This window comes from Corvus brachyrhynchos, unplaced genomic scaffold (genome assembly GCF_000691975.1).
Source record: "Corvus brachyrhynchos isolate BGI_N302 unplaced genomic scaffold, ASM69197v1 scaffold302, whole genome shotgun sequence".
Classification (NCBI taxonomy): domain Eukaryota; kingdom Metazoa; phylum Chordata; class Aves; order Passeriformes; family Corvidae; genus Corvus; species Corvus brachyrhynchos.
In genome coordinates this window covers 1284802-1312501 of record NW_008237244.1, presented here as the reverse complement: position 1 = coordinate 1312501, position 27700 = coordinate 1284802, and the positions used below count along the sequence as shown (strand labels likewise).

Here is a 27700-nt window from a genome sequence, read left to right as displayed (position 1 = left end):
TACTGAAAGGCCACAATGAAGTCTCCCCAGAGCCTTCACTTCTCCAGAATGAACAACCCCAGCTCTCAGCCTTTCCTCATGGGAGAGGTAGTCCATCCTTCTGATCATGTCTCTCCTCTGGACCTGCTCCAACATGGGCTTCTAACGTATGTTTTTTCTGTTGCAGTTCCAAGGAACTATGACCCTGCATTGCATCCATTTGAGGTTGCTCGAGAGTACGTAAGAGCTCTGAATGCCACAAAGCTGGAACGTGTGTTTGCAAAACCCTTTCTTAGTTCACTTGATGGCCACAGAGATGGAGTTAATTGCATGGCCAAACATCCAAAAAGTTTGTCTACAGTGCTGTCTGGAGCTTGTGATGGAGAGGTAAGCTTACAAACCACAACAGAGAAGGTACCTTTCTTTCTTATTTTCTTTTTTCTTTCTCTTTTGTATTTTCTTGGGTTTGATTGGTTTTGCCCCACTTTCCTGTCTTTGTTCAGCATGTTACCTTTATCCTCACTCAGAAGGTGAAAGTTTTTGCTGCTCTGTTACTCTACCACTGGACAGGGGAGACAAAATGTAGTGAAAGATTCATGGGTTGAGATAAGGACTGGGAGACATCACTCACTTACTACCATCAAAGACAAAACAGATTGAACTTCTTATTAAGAAAATCAGAGCAGGATAATGAGAAGTAAAATAAAACCTTAAAACTACCTTCCCCCCACCCCTCCCTCCTTCCTGGGATCTCCTTCCTCCCCCCCAGCAGCATAGGTAAATGGGGAAAGGGGGTTACAGTCAGTTCATTACAAGTTGTTCCTGCCTCTACGCAGAGAGAGGAGTCCCTCCACTGCTCCACCATGGGTCCCTCCCATGGGAGACAGTTCTTCATGAACTTCTCCAGCATGAGTCATTCCTACAGGCTGCAGCTTTTCACAAATTGCTGCTGTGTGGGTGACTTTTCCACACTGTGGAGTCCTTCAGGAGCAGGCAGCTCCAGTGTAGGTCCCCCACAGGGTCACAAGTCCTGGGAAACCTGCTCCATTGTGGGCTCCTCTCTGCATCGGTCCACAGGTCCCTGCCAGGAGCCTACTTTAGTAAGGCCTTGCCATGGATCACAGCGTTCTTTGAGTGCATCTGGCCTCGTCTTCTCCACAGGCTGCAGGTGGATCTCTGCACTCCCATTAACTTCCTCCATGGGCTGCTGGGGCACAGCTGCCTCACCATGGTCTTCACAACAGGCTGCAGGGGAACCTCAGCTCTTCCCTCTCCTTTCCTCACCTTGGTGTCTGCAGAGTTATTGCTCTCATGTATTCTCACTCCTCTCTTCTCTGAGCACAGTTACATCTGCCCACTAACTTTTGTTCCTTCTTGAATGTGTTATCACAGAGTTGTTACCACCATTTCTTATTAACTTGGCCTTGGCCAGTGGCGGGTCTGTGTGGGAGCTGTCTGGCATTGGCTCTGCTGGACATGGAGAAGACTCCAGCAGCTTCTCACAGAAGCCACCCCTGTAGACTCCCACTACCAAAACCTGGCCACGCAAACCCAATACACGTTGTGATTGCTTTTTGCTGCCCACATGATCACCCCCACTCCTCTCCCTAAAGAAGTTAAACTGTCAGATTAGCTAGGGGGAATGGGCACACAACCAAAAACTTTTTGGAATAACAATTTTTCATACTACCTAAAAAAGGCTAAGCCTATATGTATTTGATTATTTTACATACCAATTATAAGTAGCAATCAAGGGCACTTTAATTGGAACTAGTTGCAGAAAAAAATACCTGTCTTTTCTGAATTCCCTGTCTTTTCTCACCCTTACATTGCTAATTTGATAGTACTTGAAAGGTGTCTTCTGGGCAGTTGGTTGCTTTCTGCTTTTTATAGAAAGTGCATATGTCATGCAGTAGTATAAGGGACGTTTACCTTTTCAGAGAGAAGTGGAACTAATTCCTATGAAAGTTTAGCCAGATTTCTTATCCACTGATAGAACGAGTAAAGTACTGGGTACTATAAATACATAAAAATATAAAAACTGACCTCCATTTCTTTGTTGTTGTTTTTTTTAAATGAGCCCAAAAGCTTTGAAACAGAAACCTCTGTGAGAGTTGGACATCTGTAGACAATGTAGTACAGCAACTGGACTGAAAAAACTCTGTTGGTTCCAAATTTCTTTGTGCTTTTGTCTTTAAAGGGGTATTTTTTTTGCTAAATTTATAACTGCTGCTGTTTTTTAGCAAAAATTCTAGTTCAAAAATAGGGGAATGCAAAATGCAGAAAGTATACAGCTTAGGTCAGGGGAGAGAGTAAGAAGGAAAGAGCCTCACTTTAAAAATTATTTTTCAAGAAAGGAATAATTAAATAGTTTTTAACATTATAAAATCTGACCAGTGTCCAAGCCAGCTCTGCCATTTCATTACCACATGTGTGATCTCTTGTACTTGAATTGTGAACTGCAGCTGTGGGCTGTAGAAAGCTTACAGAATATTTGCTCCTCTGTTTTTAACAGGTTAAAATTTGGAACTTGACCAAACGACAGTGTGTTCGCACTATACAAGCCCACGAGGGCTTTGTTCGAGGCATGTGTGCCCGTTTCTGTGGTACGTCATTCTTCACTGTAAGTATTATGTGTCTCCTTACCAGTGCAGCAGCACAGAGTACCTGTTCACCATCTGTTTTCCACTGAGAAACGTGCTCTCTGCTGTAAAATATTTAAATACTGTATGAATACACTTATTGAATGTGTTGACAGTTCTATTTACAATGAAATTTTTTCTGATGCTGTGATAGGGATGTCATTCAAGACCATCCAAGGGATAACTACCAGAAAATAGCTAACAGATGCTCATGTAATTAAAACTCGAATAAACTAGTTTTCATTAAAGTAGTAAATGGATTGTGTTTATTGAAAGACATAGAAGCATATAAAAAAGTAACCATTTGCATATACTATGATTAAAAATAATCTGATTAAGTCAAGATCATTTCATGTGAATAAAGCTTTATTAATTCATAACAACCACAACAGATTCAGTTGCATGTAAACTGCTTGGAAATAGTACGTCTTCCTGTTGGCATTAAAACAGTTCTAAGGTAAGACAACAAGAAGAACTGTTTTTGAAAACTGAGGTGTCCTGAGGTTGTGCTTCATTTTAACTGGTCATAGAAGAGCCATTTTCACTACATTATATTTGTCTTTTCTAAGGTATATACCAGGTCATAGGGACAGTAGTTACGATATAGGGAAAGTCACAATAAAAAATCCTAAGTGACTCCAGGTTAGTTACTCCCCTTTTGACAATCCCTCTGCCTGAAAATTGAGAGAGGGAGAGAAGAAACAGTAGTAGTGCAGTGAGGTAGGGGAAGATAAACTTGTAAAGCTAATATTTTTTTAGGCCTGTTTGCACGATCCGGGTCACTGCACAGCCATGCAAAAGCTTGTGTTGGCATTAGTGCAAAATTTGGAACAGGCAACCAGAGCAACTGGAAAAGTTGCCTTTTAACTGATTACAGGCTCATCAAAGTGACTTCCAGAAGATGATTTGCAGTTTTAGGTGCCAGTTGATTAAAATGTAGCCTTACAAAATAGCCATCATTCCAGCTCACCTTTTTCCTATTTAGCTGTCTATTTTGGAAAGTGGAAAAGCCTTGTGGATGAAGATAGACAGTTGAATAGATGAAGGAAAGGTGGTGATGGGAAACAAGTGGCAAACTGGGAATCAGTCGCCTGCTCTCAGAAGCAGACAGATCCGCAGACAATCTCTGAGCAGCAGCCCCCACCTCCTCTTTCTGCTCCCACTACCGCAGTTTTTATTGCAGATCATTGTTCTGTGGTGTGGAATCCTCCTTTGGCCAGTTCAGGACATCTGTCATGCCTGCGTCCCTCCCAGTCTGCTGCCCACACCAAGCCTGTTTGCTGGTTGGTGAGGCAGGGGTGATGGAGACAGAGTGGGAGCAGGGGGAAATGCCTCAGCACCGTGCAACCATTGTTCAGCAACAGCCAAGGCTTGGGTGCTGTATCAGCACTGTTTTAGCCACAAATCAGAAACACACTGCCAGGTGGGCTGCTATGAAGAATGTTCACTCCAGCCAGACCATGTACATGTTTTAACAACATATTATGACCAGGAGAGCTAATCTGTAGCTTGGAGTTAAAAAATGGAACAGTGAACGGGCAGGAGGAAGCGTTTGTGTATGTCACAGAATGTTTTGGTCTTTTTTTTTGAAAGGATGCCTGTATTTAATTGCAAAGCACATCTAGCAAAATAAAAGGGAATATATTTACATAAAACTGTACTTGATTTCTCCAATATTTCCAGGTTGGCGATGACAAAACCGTGAAGCAGTGGAAAATGGAGAGCCCAGAATATGGAGAAGAAGAAGAACCTATTCACACAATTCTTGGAAAGGTAGTAAATCTGGATTTTGATTTTCCCATACCTCTTCTTTTGAATTAAGTTTGAATCATTTTTTATCTAGTTTTTGAAGGAGAGAGAAATAATGTGATATCACCTGTTATCTTAATGGGTTGTAAGGTGATGGGATCAAATTTTATAATGGCATTTTTAAAGTATCTTCACATTTTTATTACATTTATTTTACATGTAACCAGAAAGGACTACCTCAGATGCCATCAGAGACTGCTTAGCTCTGTCTGTACTAATTATCCCTTTCCTGCAAACTGGTCACATTTCTTTGTAGTCTCCTCAGACATGTTGCCAGTGCTTAGTCTGCATTAAATAACTTTCTTTTCATGCCGATACTTCGCAGCCATTCAATACAAAATATTAACTTTACATCTTTCTTTTTGACAAAAGCAGTCTAAAAATATATACTTTGACACCTTGAATTTATGGTAAGCTTTGTTAGGAAAAACATTAAAGTTTTTTCCAAATACATAGTTTGAAACTCTTTAGTTATTGCAATGTCTACGGAATCCATTGAAGTCCCCACTGAAAATTCAGTTGCACTCTTAAAATTTTCATTTGCTTTAAAGGCAGCCAGGATTTTGTAAATATGCCTTTATTGCCAACTCCATTGTAAATTAACAAGAAATGCATACATGCACCTTAAATGAAAAAGAAAGCTTGCCTACTGGTAGGGGTATATCTGATAAGACTTAGTTTCTGGTAGCACTGGTGATGTAATTTTCAGTAATATAAATGAGTAAAACCATGTGAGACTCCATATGCGATGATTTGTAGATCTTTTTTCTAACAGAACATACTTGAGTATTTATGCATACAATTGGGTTTTTAAATTTTTGTTTGTTTTTTTGTTTTTTTTTTTTCCTTAAAGACAGTGTATACAGGAATTGATCACCACTGGAAGGAGCCTGTTTTCGCCACCTGTGGCCATCAAGTGGACATTTGGGATGAACAAAGGACAAGCCCCAAGTGTTCTCTGACTTGGGGTTTTGATAGCATAAGCAGTGTAAAATTTAATCCCATTGAGGTAATGCTTGTGTTGCATGTTGGAAACCAGTATTTTTCTTGAGCAGTATGAGATCTAAACTCTGTTCACACCATCTTGAATTTTTTTCTTCTAAATTTAGATTTTATGTTTAATGCAATATTTAGGGGGAGGTATACATAGATTTTTATGGTTATATTATTTTGGAATGTAGTACCATATATTTTATCTTCCTATCTTTTGTCTCTGTTGGTGGGGGAGAGGAGGAACAAAAGCAGGGCAGTCTCCATTCTGCCCACAACAATACATACCTGGTACCTCAGTCATACAGTGTAGCAGTTATGTGGCTGTGGAGCTGCCAGTTCGTCTGTTCCAGTATTCTGCTACCTCTGACTGAGACTTCTCACCCTCTCCATGGAAAAACAATTGCATTTGATCTTTTACAGCACTCCTATTATACCCTTTGACTGGGCTATGTTCATAGAATAAGTGTTTATGGGGATTTGCCTGTTAGTTTTAAAGGAGAGGGCACTGCATGTATTTTGAATCTTACAGAAAAAGCTATTTATAATGTTTGTGCTGAGTAATTACCTGCACTGAAGAAGAAACTGATTGGCTGAAAAAGAAACTGATGACCAGCTTTGTGAAATAGCTTAGGTATCTGATGTAAGCTGTTAACCACACTCCAGAAGTATTTCAAAGACCATACACACTGGTTTTGGTTTTTTTTTTTCAGACTTACCTTTTGGGAAGCTGTGCTTCTGACAGAAATATTGTGCTGTATGATATGAGAAAATCAACTCCATTAAAGAAGGTAATATTTTTAAGAGTAATTAATGGCACTAATAATCATCCTGAATATGTTAATAGCCTGTAACTGTTGGTGACAGTAGAGAACAGAAAGCTCTGAACTGTGAGTTCACTGAATTTTCAATGTCTGAGTCTTCTGAGTTTGAATTAATGTTGGGATTTAAACAGTGCAGAGTTAGAAGGGCCTTTTTCTGCATTCAGACGGGCTGTCATGCTCACTCTGTTGTAATTCTTGATCAAGTGCCTGACTTGACAGCAATTTCACAATAAGAACTTTATGTTCCTTTGTTGTGTTCTGTCTATGTATGTATGTTTTTAAAATTTTCTTTTCTTCTCCTTGCCAGAAGGAAAAAAAGTAGCTTCACCACTGGAGAGCCTTGCTCTGCATTTGAAAATGTGTTTTTCCTTTGTAGGGAGCTAAACCCTTCCCTACTATAAACATTCAGAACTCCTTTGCAGTGTAATCAAAATAGTATTTATATGTGGAACTTACCGATGACATAGATTCCTATTTAACAGAATATATGTATTTATTTTAGCTAGGAAGCTGGTAATTCATACACACATATCAAATCTCTATCAAGTTCAGTAGTTCTGAGCCCCAGAACTATCTTAACAATATTCTTCTTGAAATACAATATTCTGGCTTGTGAATATGCACTCAGTGTTCTCCTGTGTTACATACTGTCTCCAGTGTCATTGATTTGATACACACTAGAACATGATAATGGTACTTAGTTATAAAATAGGAATGCTGTTGGCATAACAATATTTCTTTCTCTCCCTGTACCCCAAGAATTTTCAGTGAAGTTTCACTTGGACTACTGAAGCAGTGCTTGTAAAAACTTGTCAGAGATGCCAGCTGAAGACCTGAATGTTGAAATGAGCTCAGCTAGTGCTGTAGAGCTGCAGTTGCAAGGTCAAAGGATGCAGTTTGATCCTTTGTGAACTAAGTTTAAATCTAACAGAATTTTACATATGGATATATGCTAAATATACGACTGTACATACATGTGCATATAGACCTGTGTGCACGTGTTTGTGTACCTCATGTAAGCAGCGTGCTGAGGTGCATTTCCTCGTATAGGAATAAAACACTGATTAGTACTTCCTTGCTTCCATGGACACAGTACTGGGTTTCTTCCTGGGATAGGGGTAATTCTGCTGTGGAGAGGAGGTGAAATGTCCATTTCTGCATTGAGAGCCAAGAGCTCTGGAACTCCGAAGAGAAAGGTTTTGCTTATTAGAGGTACCTTACTTATGTATGGGCATTGGTTTCTGGCACTGCTGAGTTCCTAGGATTTGATCAGCAAAGCAGTTGGAAGTCAGTGGGAGTCCCTTCATTAATGGAAATAGGAGTACAGCTTCTCACATCATGAAGCAGTAGCTCTGTTGCCTGTTTGTCCTGGGTGTGGGTTTTGAAGCCTTAAGTTTTAAAAAGGGAGGGATGAGATAGTGAGATGCTACCTAAGTTCATGATAAGAACTGGTCTAAAAAAGCTGGAAAACATGAATGAAAGCAATTCTGTTGAAAGACAAGAGGAAAATGTTTTGGTAGGAGTTGGTGCACTTTAAAAGTCATTCTTGTGCAACCTGTGGGATCAGGAAAGCTTTGGGTGTTTTAAAGATAGACTTTAGCATTTAAACAGCTGACAGGAACTGTGTTTTCTCTTGCTTGTTACATTCTTAGGTGTTCATCTCAACCAAATACGTTGTAGGTAGTAAAGGAAGACAGGTTAATTATTTGGGTAATCTGTTTTTGTGTTAATCTCAACATTTCCAGGCTGACACTCTTTGTGAGCAAGTGTTCACAGGTAAAATAAATAAACCAAGAGAGAGAACCAAGTGTCAGGGACTTGACAATTTTGACTGGTCTTAATAAGGATTTAAACTTACCCATTTTATAAGATGACGTACAATAGATTAAAAGTAACAGTAAATTATGGCTCTGGTATGGGTTTAGATAGTTCTGAAATGCCATTATTGATGTATTTACAGCAACTTAAATTACTTCCAGCCCAGGTTGCCTTACATAGTTGTTACTAAACCTAATGCTAGAACTGTGAGACAAATGAGAAATGAGAGACAAACTCATTTCTTAGGCACTGTTTTAATTCCAAAAGCCACTGCTGAAATGAACTGAAGGCTTGTAAATTTCGGTGAAAAAGCAAAAGATTTGGAGCATGACAGAACTTGACTCCTTTTGAAAGAGCTGGATTTTTTGGCAATATTGAAGTTATTTTGTGACGTGATTTAAAGTACTTATTATATGTATGGTGGGTTAACATTAATTGTGTGCTTATTTTGCAGTGGCTGATGAACTTGTACAGGAAGGAATAAAGAACAGTCCTTGATTATTAACTTCCCAGATTTGTGCAAGATTTATAACTAGAACAATACTGAAATCTTGAGCAAATTCTAGTTGTCACATTAGTGTAAACAGAAGGCATTTCAGTGGCCACTTCTTAAACTAGAGATCACTTTAAACATCTGATTACTACATTCAGTTCTGGCTGAATGTAGTTCCTGAAAATGAGCGGTGTTCTGCAGCACAATGAGCAGGGTGGTGTCGCCTAGGAATTGAGGACTTAGGGAGAGTTATGAGCATAGGCACACGTTCATTGTAATCTTTTGGAGGGGTGTTCAGTAAAGTCATCACTATTAATTTGTTTTGAGACTGTGTTCATTACTGTAAGGGTTATAATTGTACAAGTATATTCTGAAATATGTGTGTAAATTTATGGTGTTTGGTCTAGTAAGCCAAGAACAAAAATGAGATTTGAGTACCATAGTGTTAAACACCCAAATTTCAGGATTTTTAAGTAGGATTATAGCTGGCCTGGAGCATTGTAGACAATCCTGTTTAGAGTTGTTCAGTTTGTTAATAAGTTGCTCTGCAATTACACATCCACTTTGTGTCAGGCATACTGAGTATAGTTCTTATTTTTAAATAGATGGTTGGAAGTTCCTCTCAGGCTTGGCACAAACCAAAGCTGCTGTGTCTGGTGTGTCAGGTGACCTCCTCCCTGCCTTGCCTTGTCCCACAGGGGCCTAGCTGTCCTCCAGGGTGGGGACATCCAACGTACGGCTTCCTAATGCCTCTTGTCTAGTCTGCTGTTAGCAAAGTAGAAGGGTCTTACTAGTCTTCTATCAGCTGCCTTCCTCCCACTTCAGGGCCAACTGGCCTCTTTGTTGGCCATATGCTTACAAGCAGCAAGCAAATCTTACAAATGTGTGAGGATGATTCACTGCTGCTACAGTGATAGTGCTGAGTAGATGACAACACAGTAACTTCTGTGCGCTTTGCTTGGCACTTCTGCAAGAAATGGCAGCTGTCCAGGAGAATTCATGAACTACAATTTCAGACATCAAATAATGAAGGGGTAATAACTGGGAGAACATAAAAATACTACAATTGCTTTGCAAATGCTGGTTCACAGCTTCAATTAATGACTATATCCCTTGAAATAATAATTTAATTAGGTATGTCTATCGATTACTTAACTAAAGGTTCCTGTAAATAGGATAGAGAAGTGAAATTTTTCGGAAGTTCGAGATTTACTTGTTGACCACTAGCAGGTTGCTATGTTAAATGACCACTTTGAAGAGTTTGATTCTAAGGTGGTTTACAGAGGAAAGCTTAATTGTTGTATAGCCCAAAGCAGTAAGCATATGATGAGGAACAGGAGGTTCTTGGGTTTCACTTCTAACACTGCTGGGGAAACATTCTGTCATGTACTATTCCTCTGCCATAATTCTCTGTCTACAAAGTACTTGTCTGCAGTCGTATATTAGAAGTTTTGAACTATAGTGAGTATTTTACTGCCTATAACAAGGTAGCAATGTGTAAATATATTTCAGGTTATCTTGAACATGAGGACAAATACATTGTGTTGGAACCCTATGGAAGCTTTTATTTTTACTGCAGCAAATGAAGATTACAAGTAAGTGTAACCTTGCTTTTTGATAATCCTGGACATGCTATATTCTTAACCTCTATCTTGGTGATTTATGATCATGCTAAAATAAATTTTTAAAACACTACTCAAACTCTAAATTTGAATCGCTTAATAATCTAGAGAGTAATAGGCATACTGATTTTAAGAAATATGAATTGACAGTAAACTACCTCTTTCTGTATGTCTCAGTACTTGGGGGGTAAACAGTAGTGTAACTTAGAATAAATGCAGCTGAACCAGTGCAAGTGTAACTTGAAACCTCGAAAATAAATACTGTTGGTCTAGTCTGAGGCAATACAAGTGTTCATTTTCTTGCCAGCTCTTGTGAAGCTTGATGCATTGTACTGATCAGCTATTTTGATGAGAACATTTCTTAAAAAAACCCCAGATTAATCTTTTGTGAGACAGTTCTGTAGACTGCAGTACTTATCCTTTCGATGTCTCGGAGCAGTTTTTTACTTTTGAACAATACTATTCATGTGAACAGCTAATCTGATATTGAAAAAGCTGTCTCTTCAAAACTAGGCCATTTCAAATGTGCTCCATATCCTTTTTTCCAGGAAGTCAGTGATCTAACAATAGATCACTGTTTTCTTCTAGAACATAAGCATTTTATCACTTATCTTAAGGCTGTTTTTCTAAGGAAATGGAATCTGACTCAGACCTTGAAAGTAGTGTTATATTCAATGTGCTGTTTTTCTTGTATTTGTGTTATGGTATGGTAAAACTATTAGACTACCTAATCTATTTGTTTATAAGTTTGGGGTTTTTGTTTATGAATTTGCTTTTTGGTTGGCTTGGGGTTTTTAAATTTTTTTTGTTTTCTTCCTCTTGCTAAACTAAAAAATTACTGTCAGGGACAACTGTCCTCTTGCAGCCTGAAGCACTTAGTGTGCAAAGGCAAATGCATATATCAACAATGCATATGCAAGTATTTGCTGATTATATGGAGTAGCAGTTTTGAATAAGATGCTGCATGCTTTCTCTTGGGGAATTTAGAAGGAAAAAGCAATAATCACCATTATAGTGTTCAGTAAGATATATTTAATTTCAGTTATGCATTCATCTGCAGAAAGGAGGGGGAGAAACCTGGTGAATTAAATTTTTTTAACATAATAGTTCTACTAAATAGTATATCTTAAGCAGGTTTCAATAAATGCATTGTCTGTAAAGCACATAGGCTTTTTTGATGGTCTACACAGTGATTATGCCTAGCTTGTGCCACTTAGCTTCTTTATTCAAAGGGAGTAGAGGTAGACTTTATCTGAGCTTTGAAGTCCTTAAGAGCAAACCAGCTGTGGTCCAGCAGCTGGGTGTTTACTTTTTAACATAATGCTTTTCTATGGACAGTGGGCTCTGCTGAGCTAGCATCTCCATGTGTAAGGACCAAGCTTTCCCTGCACTCCTACACTTGCTACACCAAGCTTTCCTTGCACTTGTCTGGCCTAAGATAGGCAGTAAGAGAGGGTGCCAAACAAATGGAACTTTACAGTAGACTCTGAATTACTAGGAGTTCACAATATGGAATATTTAGAAACCTTTCAGAATTGATAGGCTTACTGTAATGATTCAGAGATGCTTCTACAAGTACAGGGTGCATACTTAACATCTGAAGATGGAGTAAAGGAGTCCAGTGTGATGCTTGGAGTCAGTGACCCATGAACAGATGATGAAGGGAATAGTGGAGCCTGTCTGTCTTTTGATAGTGAGCAAGAAACCTAGGTCTGATCCAATAACTAAACCTTGTGGTTAACAAACTCCTTTCAAACCCTAAACAGTGCAGTTTTCTTTCTTTTCAAGTATGAGCTGCTTTAAGGAGTTCCCTCTGCAATATGGGTCTATCCTCAAGTGTGGTTTCTGTAAAATGTGCTGTTTACTTAGGACTTATTATGATACTAAGATGTTGATGTATTTATTTTAAAGCTTATATACTTTTGATATGCGCTTTCTTGAATCGCCTGTGATGGTGCATATGGATCATGTGTCTGCTGTTCTTGATGTGGATTATTCACCCACTGGGAAAGAATTTGTGTCTGCCAGCTTTGATAAGTCCATCCGCATTTTTCCTGTAGACAAAGGTCACAGCAGGTGAGTAGTTTTACACCTTTCTCTCTTGCTGTCATTCATTCCAGTAACTTCCTCCCAAATCCTCAAAATTACTGATTCATTCATTAACATCTTCATTGGCGCATTCACTTCCTGTGAGTGTCGAAATCTTATGCTGTCAGTAGCTTGAAGCTGACAGGCTGTGTAGTTGACATAACTCTGGGGTATGGATCAAGAGTGAAATTACTTAACAAGTAGCAGTACTTCCACAATATGGAATTAAAATTAGAGTGGATTATTGTGCTTAGGTCATTCATATTTTACCAAGGTGAATCTCATTTGATCTCCCTCTCTATGCATCTTTAATGGTTTTAGGTTGCTTTATACTGTTTCTGTCACCACTTAAGTTTGCAGTGTATTACAACATTGTAGCATTTGGTTTCCTAGGGGTTGTCTTCATCCTATATGGATGATTGCTAAAGACATTATGTAAAATTGACTGCTGTGTGAATTCCTGAGAATCAGTTTGGGACCCTTTTGTGCTCTGTTTCAGTGCACTTACTACCTTTTGTTCATATTTGGTTAACCTGGTTTTGATTTGTAATACAGTGCTTTGAGTACAATTCACTTGGATTTAATTTTTCATGTAGGGTTTCGTAAGTGAGTATATTAAATATTTTGCTACAGATTATAATCTACTCTGTCTCCACTATTTTTTATTTTTCTTTCAGTTTGATGAAAACTGAAGCAAGTTATTTGATCTTTGTGGTATAATTTGATCTTCATAAACCTGCCTTCGTTATTCTTTCTCCCTCCTTTTACTTTATTCTTAATTTTATTTTACTTCTGCTTGACTTCCTCTCTCCAACCTTGTCCCCCTACAAATTTGTTACTTAGTCAAGTTCTAGGTGGTTTGAGGGCAAAAATGTTGAAATATTGGTTGGTGAAGGAGTATATTTTTATTATTGATTGATGAAATTATGCATGCTGTGTAACTGTGCTCCTGTGCTGCATTAAAAAGTGGGAGGGGCTGTTTACATTTCCTCTAATCTACAGATAGTTTTCATTTTCTTTTTGTCTTGCAATAATACTTTAAATGTGATTAGGTAGTGCAGTTCCTTTGTAGGTTTGTTTTGGTTCTTTTACTGATTCTTGCATTATTAAACAATATGGTTAGCAGCTTCTTTGTATGCATTAATAATGTTCACAAAAGTGCTGATATGCAAAATTAACACGCATCACTGAGGAGAAGTTTGCAGGCCCCATAATGCAACAATAAAAGGCTTTATTTCACATTTTAGCAGATTGTTGCCAAGGCCTGTGGAAGAGTTTTTTCTCTTTGTCCCCACTTTTTCCCCTTTTTGTGTAGTAGCCATAAATTTAGTGAGGAGAAGCCTTACAAATGAAAAATTTTGCCTCATGTAAGCTGATTACAGTGTTCTGGTACACTTAAAATTCTTTAGAAGCTGGGCTTCTTTAGAATTGCACAGTTCATATTAATCTCATGGAATGGAGAAAAGTCTGTAAATAGAAGATCTTATCCTACTTGGAAAACTGAGAGGGTGGTTAAGAATATCTGTAAATAAGGATCCTGATGCTAGTCTAGTTTTAACTTCTGATGTCCTGCCAATCTGAAAAACTCCTAACTTCAATTGCTTTCTATTTTATTTTTAAATGAGAATTTAAATAATGAAATTGTTCAGCCCTAAGAAATAAGAGTTACTATGAAGTTGATTAAATTTAGTAAATGCTTAGTAAACAGAACTGTATTTCTGTGTGAACTTTTAAATGACAGATCCAGGTTATTTCACCATGTTTTCTGTTTTTTCTGTCCCTGAAAAATGATATTTAATACCTTGTGATCACAGACATAGAATAGGCAACGGCTGCAAATTTAAAGTATAGAAAGGAAAAGGACTTAGTTCCCCAAAGGTGGGTGAAGAAAAGGTTTGTTACTGACTCATGTAGTAGAAGGAAAGTAAACGTAGAAATTCTTGTGAAAGTGCAGATGTGTACACATGCTATTAAAGAGTGAAAAGCTGATGTGAGTATTAATGTTTTCTGATGGTACTTGTGCTAATTCTTCCACATAGTTGTTCTTGTAGATTATTGCTTGCTGGTGAATTACAAGAGGTGATTAAGCTTATTAAAGCTTATTTATTCTGATATATTGATTACTTTCCTTTTTCTCACAACCATTTTAGCTCAGCCCCGGTCTAGTTTCTCCACAGCACCTGAATAGATGCTGTTTTCATGTGTCTTTTACATTATTACTTGGATTTTCCTTGCAAAAATAACTGAGTGGAAGATAGAGAATAAGCTGTAGTGCCTGACTGATATATCAAAGAAGTGGCTATTGGTGGACAATAAATAGGCCTTACTTTTTCTTTCCTTCCAGAATGCTAATAAATAGCTAAAATTCCCAGAAAAGTGTATTTAGTCCTTTATTTTTATAGCAGAAATAAAAGAATAAATTTGTTTGATACATACTCAATGAAAATTAGACAAGGGTTTAACTTAAGTATTGGTTTAAATGTAGCGTGCAGGAACATTTTTCAACAGCACTTGTTGAGCAGGAGTCTGATCAGCAGAAATTAAAAAAGAAATGGAGTCCATTTTTGGGGAAAGGAGGGGAATCACAATGAAGAGTAGCAAATCCATTGCTGTATCATAAATGGACATCTGGGAGGTGTTTCTTTGGTGTTCTTTCTCTTATTCGTTAGGGTGGTGTCAGATTCTTTGGCATCTATTTTTCTGCATTCCCATTTTGTAATACTCTCAATGTAAGAGCATATTAATCAAAATTATTTCAGGAACGGTATGCATTTCATACTCTGTATACCTTTGGCATGTTTTGCAAAGAGTGTTATTATTTAACTCTTTACTATAATTTCTATGAAAGCACTTATTTAAAAAGCATCTTATCCTAGGTGGTCCTTTATCAGTCTATCACACTTCATTTGTATCTGTCTGTAGAAAGATAAGATCAGCACAGTGTTTTAAAAAGTCAGATTTTTTAAAAAACAACGGCAAGAAAAAGTAAAAAAAAAATTTGCCTAGAACAGAATGCTTTCTGCTACTTGAAAGGTAATGGTGAGAAAAGTGATGATCGATGATTTTAAAATGTTTCTCTTTGCTTTAGGGAGGTTTATCATACCAAACGAATGCAGCATGTCATCACTGTAAAATGGACTTCAGATAACAAATACATTCTGTGTGGCTCAGATGAGATGAATATTCGCCTGTGGAAAGCTAATGCTTCTGAAAAACTGGGAGTGGTAAGAGTTGCATTTTGCTTTTTGTTATCACGAGATGTTTGGGATTTTTCATTGTTATTACAACCAGTTAGCCTCTTCAACTTTTGAAAACTTGTTTCTAAAGGGAGGCTGTAAAATGTTTGACATTCGTGTTTAATTTGCAGACTGCTGTGCAGTGTAGCTCATTGCATTTACTGCAGCTTACAATAATAATAAATGACATGCCTCCTTATTGCTGCACAAGATGACTTTTTTTGGTCTTGTTTAATGTTAGCAACAATCATCAGTTCTATCTAAACTAGATTTTTTACCTGTGTGCTAATGGTTAGAATCCATCCCTTACCACTGGAAAGAAGGTAATAAATTCTGTTTAGCCATATTTAATTAATTCTATTTAAGTTTAGAGTTACTACTTTTAAAGATTTTGACTGACATGTGATTAGTTCATGTTCATTCATTCAGTTTGTTTGCTTAAAAAAAAAGGTATAAAAGTAAAAAAAAAATCATGCTGTGATAAGCATATGTATTGTAAAATAGACTGTTGGCACTGATGTGTAGTTTGACACTGAGATTGTCATTTACCTGTCTAACTCTCAGATACCAAGTGGGCAAACTAGTGTGATATCTGAAGTCCACTTAATTCAATGTAAGTCTGTTTGATTGAGGTGTTCCTAGTGTGAACAATCACCAGCCTCATTAAATAAGTCTTTTCAGTTACACTTGTTCAAATGTTTATGTACAGGTGAAGCCCAAATGTTCCCTTTCAGTTACCAGCTGCATAGATTCATATGCATAGTTGTATCAAAGTACTGAGTGACTTTGGAGAATGAATTTGGCACTTTGCCTGCTGGGAGTAATCCCTTTATGTGGCTTTATATTGTTATGGTATTTTGGAGGTGCTTACACTACCTTTTCTGAGCCTATTGGCAGAGCTGTCAGATAATGTCTGGGGGAATTTCTGCTTGATCTTGTGAAAGGATGCGAAGAGATGAAAGGGAAGCTGTGATTTAGGGAAGAATGTGGTACAGTTGAGATGATGGATCTGTTGCATATTTATGTCTGGAACTGCTTATGATTACCTGAAGCTCCATCAACTTTAAGTATCTGTAGGAGGGAAGTGAAGCAGAGCTGTGAGAGCTGGCAGGTGGAGGGAGTGATAGGAATTCTTAGGGCTACACTGGAAACAGGATAATTCATGGACTCCTGTGCACTGTGAAACACTGGATATGGAGTAGCACAGCTAAAATAACATGTATGTATATCTTTAGCCATGACCCACCATAGGTATTGGGAAATCTGTTATTCTCATTTTTGCTATAGAGCAGTAGATAAAGAAACCCACAGCTTTGTGGTCTCTGCAGTAATTGTGATCACAAACTACTGTTTAGGTTGAATTTTTTAAATTTTAATTTTTTAAAGGATACCTCTTTTTTTTTGAAGATGCTTTTTTTTTTTTTTTTTTTTTTTTTTTTTTCTGCATTGGTTCTTGGGATTTTCCCATGTGGTGCTTTGGTCAAACACCTAAATATCAGTTCCATAGTTGCTAATTTCGGGGATTCCACAAAGCTCATTAGAGACTTTACTTTTGGATTTAACTTTTGCGTTGAATTTGTTTAGATAGTGCAGTGTTGGATAGAAATACTATCTGTTTTCCTTATGTTATATCCATATGCTCATGGCAACACCCTTTTCACCTGATTTTATGATATTAACTGAAACTTTCTCCATTTACTCACTATATTTTTAGTGAGAGATCATGATGTTTCTCTCTAAGATGCTGTTCTGTAACAATTGTCTGGTATGTTCATCTTTACTCTGAGCCCTTTGCGTGAAGGACAAGTGGGTAAAAAGAATGTCACAAATACCATTTTCATGTAGAAGGGTTCCTAATATTTTCAGATGTGAATAAAAAGTTGACTTTATTGACTACTAGATGGCATTGGCTTCTTTTCTTGTGAAAGAGTAAGGGTAATTCTCTCTGGGAAGTAATAGGCAAGCACAGCTACTCCTGCACTGCAGAAATATGGCATACCAAAAGGACAACTTAGCTATTGTTGAAGTGTTCAGAATGTAGACTGATAAGTGACATTCTGCTGTTTTCTGTAGTATTTGTGTCAGTGAAAACTGGCCATGGATGGGCCTAAAAAAAGGCACTAGTAGTTGTGACTACTGGGTATTGGATATGGTCTGCACATTAATACTCTTGTGTTCTTTGACCTGACAGGAGTCCTACACAAAACAGCCTTTGTTGTTTCCTTCGTGTTGTTGCTTGCTTTGCCCCTTGGAGTCTGTGCCCGTGATTCAGTTCTGCTCTTCTTCCAGTAAAGCTTTTGTAACATGTGTAAGGGTGTATTTCTGTCAAAGCGCTTTGGCTGTTGTCTCCCAAGAGAAGAAAATCAATAACTATCTATGACACAGGTCAAGTGACATGCAGTTTGTTCCCCCCCCCATTTTTTGAGTTATTTTTGGGGGGATTTTTTCTTGGTTGGGGATTTTTTTTACTCTCAGAAGTGAAAGTCCTCCCATAATTTAGAATACAGAATTTATCATCCTATCTTAGAAAAAACACCTTGCAACATCAAAAGACAACTTAAGAAAGCAAAATTATTTAGAAATAGAGAAAGAACTTAAAATGGACATAGTGTATTACATAGAAAAATTGCTCTCACTTCACAGGACAGTGATGAACTTGTGAAGAATTACATTATAATGGGAAGAGAACGTTTCACATCCCTGTATCTTATGTGGAAATGTGTTCAAGCATGGTTTTGTTGAAGCCATGCATTTAGCAAGACACAGAATTTGAAGCTGCCTGAAGTGGCTGTAGTTGTTAAAAGTTTTTTTTTTTTTAGAAGCAGTATGAAATTTTAATTTTTAGATATTTAGAGAGTAATTGTAGCTAATAGGACTCAGGAGTCCTCATGGCTTATCACGCTCTTGGATATATCTTGGAAATGTTGCTTGGATTCAGGCAACTGTGCCAATCCCTGTTTGATCCAACCTGGTAGTTCCTGTGATTCTTAACACTGCAACTATTAATGGCTATTTAGCAGGTTCCACTGATTTTCTTCAGTATCTGCTTCTTTTTTAGAGTATTGGTGTTCTTATCTTCACAGGCATATGCTTGCTCATTTTATGAATGTCCAGTTCTTCCACAGTCTATGGCTATTTTTTGAATGTTTTGAATATTCAAAGCTGAACATTCAGTAATTCTGTCAGAAGTGTCAAAGTATGTCTTAAATGCTTAGTTGCTTGGTCTGCTGTTTTTCTTTGCTGAGAAGATTTGATTGAATGACTCATCCAAAGGTCACTGTATTTCTGTTATAATGCTAAAATCTTGCAATACATTGTATTTTAAGATGGATATTTTTGTGCTGGGGTGCGTAGAAACCAACATCCTGAAAAAGAAAGAAAAATAGTCATCTAACATTTTTTGTTTCCTTTGGTGAGTACTTAGTTGGTTTTTTGCATTGCTGTGTTCCAGAGAAGTTACAGTGAATATACAGTACTCATGCTATGGCTGGTGAACATTTATCCAGTTGGAGTGTTGTACTTTCTGAACCGCAGCTACCCGAGAAGTCATCAGTTCTGACATGCATGTTTCTTTTGGGTTTTAATGTCTTTGGCACTGCACTCATTATTCAAAATCAGTGAAACATGAAAGAAAGAAGAAAAGTCTCTGGAGGAGCCAGAGGCATCTTGTGTCTCTATTCCACTGACAATTAAGTCTGCACAGGTTTTACATAGGGGTAACAAAACCCAAATCTCTCTGTTGGAGCTACTGCAGCAGTTGCTTTAAAATAATTTTCAGCATTTAGGTTTTAATGAAATTTCCTTAATTGATCAAAATGTATTATTAAATAGGACATAACAGGTGTTATTTTTAAGGCAGTAAACATCTATCTCTGCATGCCCAGAAGCAAAAGACTCAGTTAAGACTTGAGAAACTCTAGACTGTTCAAATACATAAAATATGACTTAAGTATGTTTGATGCTTTTACCTGTGCTTTTGAAGAAGTTTGGGATTTATGAAAAGGTAAATGATTTTGACTTTTGAGGAGGAAAATAGAGCCTCATCTGAGTGGAAAGGCTGAAAAAGCAGCAGTGATAGAGCAGATTTCAGTTAATCGTGTACAGTTAATGTAATTAATAGAAAGAAAGGGATAGACTAGGTTTTTTTGAATTGTACTGAAAGCAATGAATCATCAGTAAGACTTGTAAAAGCTGCATTGCTCTTCAGTCTACTGCCACATTAAAAAAGAAACTATACTTCACTTCTTAGAGTGTGAATTCTTAGTAACATTACTTCTGGGAGTAACAGCTGCAAAATTTCATCTCTGTTACTTTTATGAATTAGAACAGAGCAGTGGCTTAGGATGCTTAGTATTTTAGTAAAACTACTGATGAGTGAGTGAACAATAGTGGAGCATAATAGGTTTACTGCTTTCTTAAAAAGCAGTTTACTGCTTATAAGTAAATAATAGGTTAACTGCTTTCTTAAAAAATGCAGAAATAGCAGATTTTGAGTATGGGCTGGTAGAGATAGGAGAAAGTGCAGTTAGAAATCTTGGTTTTGATCTAACAAAGTGCGTTAGCAGGAGCACATCAAAACTGTCTTTAGCCATTGTTTATCCTTTCAGTCTGTTTCTAGTACGTGGTTCCATTTTCTGAGATAATCCTGATAACAAGCACTACCAGATAGTGTAGGACGTGGCATTCTTTTCATTGTGATTTTGGGCTCGTGATTCAGTGCACCTGTAACTTCAGCCCTATAGCTATGATTTTATGCTCTTTGCATCTACATTGCTTTATATTACCTTTCTGTTTTTTGCTTTTGTCATCCATTTAGATGTAAAGAGATCAAAATTTCTGGTCCAGGAAAGAATGAATAATGAACTTCATGGGAATAAATTTAAAGAAGGTGTTTTCAGCAGAGCAATACAAAAATAAATAAATACAAGCTATGGTGTAGAAAACTGCTGGGATATATCTGCATTCTAAAAATATATTGCATCTGTGCTGTTGCCTGCCCTAACCTAGAAGGGCAACCTGAAGAGGACAGATAAACATTCGTTTTGTATTCTCATGTTGAATTACAGAAGTCTTAATAGTGTGGAGTTTTAAATGCAGCCCTCTTGAAGAGGAGAATTTTTTTTTTAAGGGTGGTTTTAGCTTTTAATCAGGGCTCTGCAAAAATGCTTACTTTCCTTCTGCTTAGATGGAAAAATGAGCAGTCTGTGTCATCAGGAGGGAGGAGAAGAGGCATGGGCAGTTTACTTTAGGAGGCATTTACTGACAACTTTGTTGCATTTAAAGAGTTCTTTTTCCCCTTTTTTCACCCTAAGTATCTGCTGTGAAGTCCTTCTGTGGTAGTGACACAAACCAGCTATGTTTCTGCCACATAATCTTCATTTTCCTCAAGTAGGAAAGAAATTGCAAGTTCATTTTTGGAACATATGAAAAAACAGTCATATGTCACCTTTAAGCATGTCTTCCCCTCATGATGTGACATAAATCCTAATTTATTATATATATTAAATTGGAGAGTGTTCTAGTCCCTATAAATGAAATCTCTAGTACTGCAAATCATGTTGTGCATCTTCTCCAGTCCAAAACAGAATGGGAAGTAACACTGTTCTCTTCAGCTGTTCACACTGACCTTTGTAAAGTGACTTGCAAGAGAGAGTTGGAATTCAGTGCATTATTGCAGTGTGCTTTCTTAGCTATCTGCTATCTCTCATAAAGGAAACTTGTCATTACTGCAGAATTTTCTTGTACAATTGTGTGGATGAGGGTGCACTTAGCACAGCCGGGTGTATTGGCCGCTGGCATCCGGTAGTTGGATGGAAAGTCACCAGCTGTGTGCCTTTCTCTATACCACATTACCCCTAAAAATGGAGTCAGGCTCCAACACCTCTTAATCTATATTAATTTTTTAAATAAGATGTCCTGGATTTATCTTTAATTTACAGATTCACCTCTTGTCTGTAGAATCATCAAGGTTATACTAAATCGGCAGCAAATTGCTCTTCTAAAATTAAAGGAAAATCATTGCATTTAATTAAAATAAAGCTCTTTAATTTGGATTATGTTGGCAGTTTTCTGCAGAGTGGGAACACCTGGGATTTATTGAGAGTGAACCAGCTATTCACAGGCTGGCTCACAAGAAAGAATTTCAGTAAAAGGGGTAGGGTAGCTTTAGTGGGCTAAGACTGTAAAATTATGCAATTTCAATTTCAGAGGCCACAATGAATGTAAGTAAAGCAGAAGGATTTGGGTTTTATGAACAAGAGGGTGTGGAGACCAGGTTAAGAGCATCATGTATTTCTGATGTCTGAATAAGAATTTTCTGAGCCATGAGCAGCTCTGTACCTGGTTTCTTTATTTTCCCAAATCAGAAGCTCCTTTGTGGTATGTTTTATCAATACTTGTTTTCAGACCATTTATGGTATTCTGGACCAAAATCATCTGAGTGTGATACTTATTTATTCAGAATTCTTGAAAAATTCTACCAGAAGTCACATACAAAAGTGATCTCCAGAGTGGAGAATAAATAACCAGTTACTGATTTCACGGGGGGAAAACACATTTCATTATATTTTAAGTGGAATTTCCAAGTGTGTGTGTAATAAAGTTGTTGGGTTTTTTACTGCTTTTTTTGTTAGCATCAGTTTCTGTCTTTTCTTGAAAGTGAGAAATTAGTGACACTGAGTCGTTTACAAAGCTGAATAAATAGAATTTGCCTGAACTATTGTTTTACTTTTAATATTTTAAATGGAGATAGTAGTTTATGACATAAATGTGAAATGGCGCATGACTGGTGCCATGGTTTAATTGAAAATATGAAGGGTTTTAAGATGTTTGAAGTATGGGAGTTACAGAGTTTGGGCAGTAGGGTACGAAAAAGAGGATGGGATTATCATCATCCCATATTTAATATTAACAGATTTTATGTTTATGTGAAAGATCACTTGACTGAAATGCAGCTGAAATTCCCAAAGATCCAAGTAAATCCAAAATACATAGAGATTGCTGCATTTTTGTTTAAAGCATGCATTGCTTCATGAGTAATAGCAAACAGGTTTTTTTCCTTTTGATAAATAAACATTAGGACCAAAAGAAAAAAACCTAATTGAAAAAAAAAAATCTTCTGTAGATCGGCTGTGAAGAGAAGGTGTTTCTTACTTTCAGTGTTGTTAATGGTGGCTTGGACAGAATTTTAAACATGAATTAAAAATTAGTCTTTTGTGGCAATATCAGCTCGCCTGTATTTCATGTGTTTGTGATACTAAGACTTTTTTTAGCTGCTTGATGAAAGTTGGAACTCCCTGTGTGCCGTATAGTCAAGGTAATACTTGAAATCTGATACGTGCATTGTGCTTCCCAAGGGATCGAGGTGCTGGGTAAGATTTAGGCCACCTGAAAAGCTGTCTGTAAAGCTGTTGATGAAGACAGTTCCTCTATAGCATTTATAATTACACTGCCTAGTGATTAAAATGCCTACAAATCTTAGTTTTACAGGGAAAGTTGATCATCATCAGAGGTTAGGAAAGACTAATCAAAGAGTGTTTACTGTTAGCTATTTATGTTCTCTTTTGTTCTCGACAGCACATTAAAATCTAATTCTTGGGAATTAAATGTGGTTACTTCACTCAACTTTAAAATGATGATAAATTTTTGTGCTTGAGCATTGGGATATTGTTGGAATTTTAGGTTTTTTAATACTTACCTACCCTTATTCTGAAGGAATTTGCTAGAAGGAAGCCATTTGAATGAAGAGTTAAAATTTGTAGAGAAGATTGACAGTTAAATCCCTGTTCTTTTCTAATGTGCTTGTCTGTGTTGTTCTCCTTGTAGCTTGCACCCCGAGAGAGGGCAGCTATGAATTACAATCAGAAGCTGAAGGAGAAGTTCCAGTTTCACCCTCAGATCCGGCGCATAGCTCAGCACCGACACTTGCCCAAGAGTATTTATTGCCAAATCAAGGAGCAGCGGATCATGAGGGAGGCTCGGCGGCGGAAGTACGTGTTCCTCTTGTGCTCTTCTGGCTTTGCTTTCTCTTCCTCTTAATAAAATGCATCACTGCAGTGCTGCTTGAGCAGCAGTGTATAGGAGTGATAGAGCTCCTTCTAACATCTGAATGAGTGATCCATGAGCTACTGGATTGATTCTAAGGAAAATGCAGACAAGTGCCAGCGTCAGTGAGGACTGGCTGCTTCCCAAAAGTACAATGAGGACATGGCAACAGATACCATGTTGGAAGGAGCCACAGTGCTTGGTTAAGCATGACATGATGCCCCATTGCACTGGAAACAGGATGGGCTGTTTTGGGTGTGTGGTGGGTTTTTTGTTTTCGTTTGGTTTTTGGTTTTGGTTTTTTTTAATAATGTCAAATTCCAGAATGAATGTTTTATGCCACCTGGATCATTGCCATATTGGAATTTCTAGGAGCAGGAGGTGCCATATTTTGCTGTGCCACTGAATTAACAGTAAAGTGGTGGGCCCTAGTCATTGTCATTAGCTAAAAAACTCTACAAACTTGAGCAGCTGATCCTGTTGACATGAAAACCAAGCTGAGCTCCCAAGGAAAGGCTCCATTTGAAACCTTTTTAAATTAGCCAACTTTAAAGTTACTTCTAAAAGGGCTGATCCTTCTTCCAAAAGGAGTACATGGCTTTTGAGTAATAGAAAGAGAAATTCTAAACTTTTTTGGTTTTCTGTGTAGGATAACTCCATTAGTAGCTTGAGGAGGAAGCCAGTATTTCTTAAACGTTTGTGCTGACTACTGAGTTTCATTTTTCTGTTTTTTTTGTTTCTAGGGAACTGAATCGTCGTAAGCACAGCAAGCCGGGATCTGTGCCATTTGTGTCAGAGAGGAAGAAGCATATTGTGGCAGTAGTGAAATAATTGTTTTCACATGTACAAAATGTCACAATGAAAGAAAAATGTCACTATTGAGAGAATACACTGTAGAAAATTTAATGGACATTGGTAAGACAGCATATGGTTCCAGAAACAGGACTTTTCTTCCAAGGTTGTGCATCCTCTGACTTCTCAAGTCATTCTCTGCTTTGAGTAGTTACAGGAATTTCCCCAGTAATCTTTTATTGCCATTTGTCTGACGTTCCTGGCCCAACACTGTGTATTGCAGTGGAGTTTGACCCTTTTGATAGAAGCAGATTACTTGGTGGAGGATATCTGTAATTCCAGTTCTATTCCTTGGTACTGTTACTACAAAAAAAGGATGAAATAGGTTAATATTTGTCAAAGCAAAAAATCCTACTCCATACAGAGTTACAAAAATTATTGTCCTTACGCTGTCTGTTTTTAATTTTTATTTAAACAAATTTAATAAACAAGTGACCTTAAGCAGTAGACTAGATTTTGATTATTCCAACTGATTACTCCAAATATCTTGCATTATACTTCTTACACCACAATATATTATTTTTCTTTTATCAAAAAAGAAATTCATCAGGATTTTCAGGCATCTGTAAATGTATTTATAATTTTTCTCTGCCTTCTTAACTATTGTTATATAACTTGACCAAACTTCTGACTGTTGAGTTGCTAATATTGATAATTACATAGTTGAATATTTTTTTCTCTTTAAAACTTACAAAATCTGGATGAAAAATGATATAGATTGTATAAACCACAGAAACTCCTTTAGATGAGATTTATTATAAGCTTTATATTTTAACTTTATAGAAGAAAAATGGAAGTTTCACATTTCACAAGGTATATGTAGCCCAAAGTTCCTTTACAGTTTGCCTGGGAAATGCCCTGCTTCTCTTCCAGTGGGATAAACAGCCTTTTACTGAAGATACCAAGGTGATCAGAAAGCTATGCTGGAATTAAACTAGGCTGTCTAGACTGAAGAGAGCTATGAGATATGTAATAACCCTTATGTTGCTTAACATCATCTGTACGAAAAGATCTTTTAAAGTCTTAGCACTAGTCTGTAATGACACTCCCCTTTCCCTGAGCTTATGCACCAAAAAAAATATTATGAACTCTATTAGTAAACTTAATACTCAATTTTTTTTATAATCTGGAAATTGAGCACTTGGAGCACTTGCCTTCATGTAATGTCCTGTTTAATGTATCTACTGACACTAATCCATATGCATTTCTGGTTCTTACTCCTTTACTTGTCTCTTGCAGTGCTGTTTGGGCAAGATTCCTGAATCATCATGGCAAAATTATGGCTCTTTGGCCATAAGGTCTCTTTTAATCTCTGGATCACTTAGGTTATGGGGTGATGCAGGAAGAGAAGCAGAGCTGAAGAGCTGTAAGTAGGATGATGAGAAGAAGTGGAACAGATCACGGAATAGCTGATGCTGGCTGTGTGCCTGTTGTACTAATACAGTGCACTCTGTGCCAAATACAGTTTATTTTCTTCCTGAAGCTGAAAAAATTGAGGGAGAATATGCAGCCCAAAGTATGGCTCGTGACACAGCTGTAGTCAAATCTTGCACAATTTGCAAAACCAGACTAATCTCCTGAAATGTGATTAAAAATTTTCGGCCTTGTCAGTTTAGCTTGAGTTGAAGTTGTAGATTATTGATTTGTTGAGTCATGATAACCTCTGGTGTGAACAAGCCCTGCTGCTTGCAATGTATTAGCTTTTGTGCAGAGCTGTGAATGTAACAAGAACGTTCAGTTCAGAAGTTGGTTAGGTTGTGGTGTGGTATTGGTGTGGAGCAATCGGTATGAGCCATGTCCAAAGGATCTCCTCATGTTCCAACACCTTTGTGCACTGTTGCTTTCAGAGAGGACCCGAATGGTGCAACTCAGCGGATCAGGGTTGGCTAAAAATTGCTAGAAAGGTTGTAACTATGCTAAAAAAAGGAATTTTAAAGTTAGGAGGATACTTGGAATCTGCATTTGGTTATGAATTCCTTTTCCAAAATCATTAGGTATAGTTTTACACAGAGATTGGTCTTGGCATCAAGTGGGGCACCCTCTTAGCATTCCAGGAAAAAGTCTGTTTTCCAAAGTCAAATCTTGCTGTGACTCCTAGAAACATACGCGTTGTAAAACCCGTGTAGGTCTGAGCTGGGGCTTTCTGGTTGGAAATCAGTCATTTGGAATTTTGCAGGTGGCAGTTGCAGTCCGTCAGTTCAGAGGATCCCTGGCCATGGATTTGTACACTGTTGATTTATCCCTTTTGGAAACCCTTACAGTTTGACACTTTTTGTGGTCATCCACCAAAAGTACATAATCCCACAATACTCAGAGTAGGGGTTTTCAAATTTATTTAAATGTAGTAGTTGCCAGGTGGTAGCTGTGCTTGCAAGAAGTGCTCATGTAAGTCTGTTACAGGCCATTGCTGAAATGGTTTAGAAATTAAAATAAAGGTGCTGAAGCCCTTAATAATTTTTTATTTGGCAGGGCTTTTTATTATTTTTCCCCCTTGGTAATTTGAGAGGTGTAATCAGACCTTAATCACCTTAATGGAGTTACCTAGATTTATCAAAATGATTATATGTAAAAAGACTATGGATACATGCATGTATGTGTACTCAAGTGTATGCAAAATAAAATCCTTAGCACCACATAAAATACTGAAAATCTAAGGAAACTGGTAGTGTTTCCCTTCAAAATGTTGGTGGTGTCGATTGAGGAAAAAAGGAAGATGATAGATTATTTTCTAAACCAATGCATTGCCTACAGACCTGTTGATGAAAAAAAAAGTTAACTTCTGTATATGTTCTTTCTTTGGGAAGATACTTAAGAAGTGGCTTGAAAGAAAAAGAATTTCTTTATTGCATAAATACTTAAATCAGCATTCATAACCTTGGTGAATTTTAGCTGTTTCATGATACAGCAGCTATGGAGTCATCAATGTTTTATTTCTATTTTATCATAGCCAGACTATGTAATGAAACGGATATTTGAATAAAATAATTTCTTTCACCCTCCATACGTTACAGATACCTAACACAAACTACATGGCCACATAGGTATGTGAAAATATATAAAACTTTTAGACCAACTAAAAATTTCAACAGGAGGTTTTTTTGCCAATGTCCGTTCGGCCCTTCTTCACTTTGCTCATGGTAACAGAATTCCATGACTTTTGGGACCAGGGATTTTTGTACATTTTCCCCTCCCAAGCCAAAGGACCCCAGGCTGTTGTGATTCTGTACCATCAAGCTCATAACAATATAAAACAATACCTGTGTGTACACCTTACACACAATATGAACAACAAACACACTGCCAG

General features: G+C 37.4%; 1 protein-coding gene across 1 annotated transcript; it reads left to right on the top strand.

The window, feature by feature from the left end:
* Positions 1 to 27395, top strand: DCAF13 (DDB1 and CUL4 associated factor 13). The gene is made up of 10 exons (XM_008630718.2): positions 1 to 366; positions 2495 to 2602; positions 4305 to 4394; positions 5284 to 5439; positions 6134 to 6211; positions 10068 to 10150; positions 12089 to 12253; positions 15354 to 15489; positions 23326 to 23489; positions 24288 to 27395. The coding sequence occupies exons 1-10, from the start codon at positions 16 to 18 to the stop codon at positions 24373 to 24375; spliced, it is 1419 nt and encodes a 472-aa protein (XP_008628940.1). The 5' UTR covers positions 1 to 15; the 3' UTR covers positions 24376 to 27395.
* The last annotated feature ends 305 nt before the right edge of the window (positions 27396 to 27700 follow it).